At 65.5% G+C, this 2113-nt stretch overlaps 1 protein-coding gene across 1 annotated transcript in view; it reads left to right on the forward strand.

The window, feature by feature from the left end:
• The window catches only part of SLC23A1 (solute carrier family 23 member 1), a gene marked incomplete at its 5' end in the record, with an annotated part of 4465 nt that extends 2608 nt beyond the window's left edge, over positions 1–1857 (forward strand). The window contains 6 exons of the mRNA XM_029960223.1: positions 1–19; positions 138–243; positions 321–450; positions 653–796; positions 939–1034; positions 1160–1857. The exon at positions 1–19 is cut by the window's left edge and continues 180 nt beyond it. Coding sequence (XP_029816083.1) covers positions 1–19; positions 138–243; positions 321–450; positions 653–796; positions 939–1034; positions 1160–1404 — 740 coding nt within the window. The remainder of the gene's footprint in view (positions 20–137; positions 244–320; positions 451–652; positions 797–938; positions 1035–1159) is intronic.
• Between the last annotated feature and the right edge of the window lie 256 nt (positions 1858–2113).

The raw sequence follows: 2113 nt of genomic DNA on the forward strand, positions 1-2113 counted from the left end.
CCGTGCATGCCATTAACAGGTACAGACAGCTATTTCCCCTCCACGGTACCCCGCTCACACCGTGGCATCCCTGGAGACCGGTCAGGGATGCCGCAGGAGAGGGGGATGGGAACCAGCCCGACCGCGTTGTTCCTCAGGGGCATTTTCACCGAGGGCATCTCCTGCATCATCGCGGGGCTGCTGGGAACCGGCAACGGCTCCACCTCCTCCAGCCCCAACATCGGCGTCCTGGGCATGACCAAGGTACCGGAGCTGGGCAGGAATCCCGGCTCGGCCGGGGGGCGCGGGCACCGTCACCGCCTGCCGCTGTCTCTGTGCAGGTGGGGAGCAGGAGGGTGATCCAGTACGGGGCCGGGATCATGCTCGTGTTGGGGACGGTCGGCAAGTTCACGGCGCTCTTCGCCTCCCTGCCCGACCCCGTCCTCGGCGGGATGTTCTGCACCTTATTCGGTAACTGCGGCGCAGCCGCCCCCAAACCCGGAGCGCTGCTCTCAGCAGCCCTGGGCCATGTCCCCGCAGATTTTGGGGCTGGTGATGCAGGGCAGTTTGGGTGGGACCGTGACCGCCTCCTTGCACCCCTGCTGGGGCAGCCCCTCCCTGTGCCCGGCTCCCGCGGGCACCTCCGCCTGCATCGCCGCGTCTCTGCCGACAGGAATGATCACGGCCGTCGGCCTCTCCAACCTGCAGTTCGTCGACATGAATTCCTCCCGAAACCTCTTCGTGCTGGGCTTTGCCATGTTTTTCGGGCTCACGCTGCCAAACTACCTGGATTCTAACCCCGGGGCCATTAACACAGGTACCCTCAGCCACGAAAAGCCCTAATTTGGGGTATTTAGGGAGAGAGGAGGGGGGACTTCCCTGGTGGTCTCCCACCCCAGGGAAGCACTGATTAATAAGCTCATGACAGCACAGCCCGGCTCCATCTCTCGCTCTCACAGGTGTCCCCGAGCTGGACCAGATCCTGACGGTGCTGCTCACCACGGAGATGTTCGTCGGGGGGACCATCGCCTTTGTCCTGGACAACACCATCCCGGGTAACTGCAACACACGGGGCCGGGGCAGGGGAGCAGGAAGGGCTGGGGCAGATTCGTGTCGGTTTGGAGCTGTCAGAGGGCCTGGCAGGGCGAGGGGGTGACACTGGGCATCGCGGCTGCCGCAGGGACGCAGGAGGAGCGAGGGCTGGTGCAGTGGAAGGCGGGCGCGCACTCGGACAGCACGGCGGGCGCCAGCCTCCGGAGCTACGACTTCCCGTTCGGGATGGGCGCGGTGCGCAGGGCGCGGTGGCTCCGGAGGGTGCCCGTGTGCCCGCTGTTCACGGGGTTCAGGGCCCGGGCCCGCGGCGGCGGCGCGGCCGCGGATGAGCAGGACGGCGCGGACGGGGTGTCGGTGTGCACCAAGGTCTGAGCGAGGGCAGGGCTCCTGCCCGGCGCTGGAGAGGCCCAGCCGAGCTCCCAGGGAGGCTCTTGGGATCCATCAGCACTAACCAAGGCCAAAGCCAAGGCTCCTGGTGCTCGGCTCGGACACAGGGATAGGGAAACGCAACGCTGCTCCCGGGGGACACCCCGAGCTCCGGGGGCACCCGCCCGGGAACTGCCACCCCCGTGCTTTGCTCCACCCCAACCTTCAGCCGGCTGAGGCTCATCCAGTGCTTGCTGAAGCCTGTCTGCCACCACTGGAGCCAGCCAGAGCCCTGGGGCCACCAACTCCCACCCAGGGCCATGGATTTCCACGCTGTGCCCTCCCTCTGGCCGGGTGACCCAGCACTGGTGCAGGCTCTGTGTGGAGCAGTGTCCAGACCAGCCTTAGGAAGCCTAATTTAAGATTATACATTAAAAGTAATAAAATATTCAAGCACACAAGCCCTACCAGCGTCTCTGCTGCCTCCTGCACCATTCCCTCAACCCTTCTGCGCTGCATCAGCACCTTTCTGTACTCCCTGCCAGGCTGCCCGACACGGAGACACGCTGGATTTCATCCAGGTGGGCTCTGCCTTGACCCGGTGCAGCGGGAGAGGCAGCTCGGCACAAGGCCTTGGCAAACCCCTCGTGCGTGGGGAGCTCTGGAGAGCTGGCTTCGTCCTGGCTGTGCCGGTGACACTGCCTGGTGCCGGCAC

The sequence above is a fragment of the Manacus vitellinus genome, unplaced genomic scaffold (genome assembly GCF_001715985.3).
Source record: "Manacus vitellinus isolate BGI_N305 unplaced genomic scaffold, ASM171598v3 scaffold_25_pilon, whole genome shotgun sequence".
Classification (NCBI taxonomy): Eukaryota; Metazoa; Chordata; class Aves; order Passeriformes; family Pipridae; genus Manacus; species Manacus vitellinus.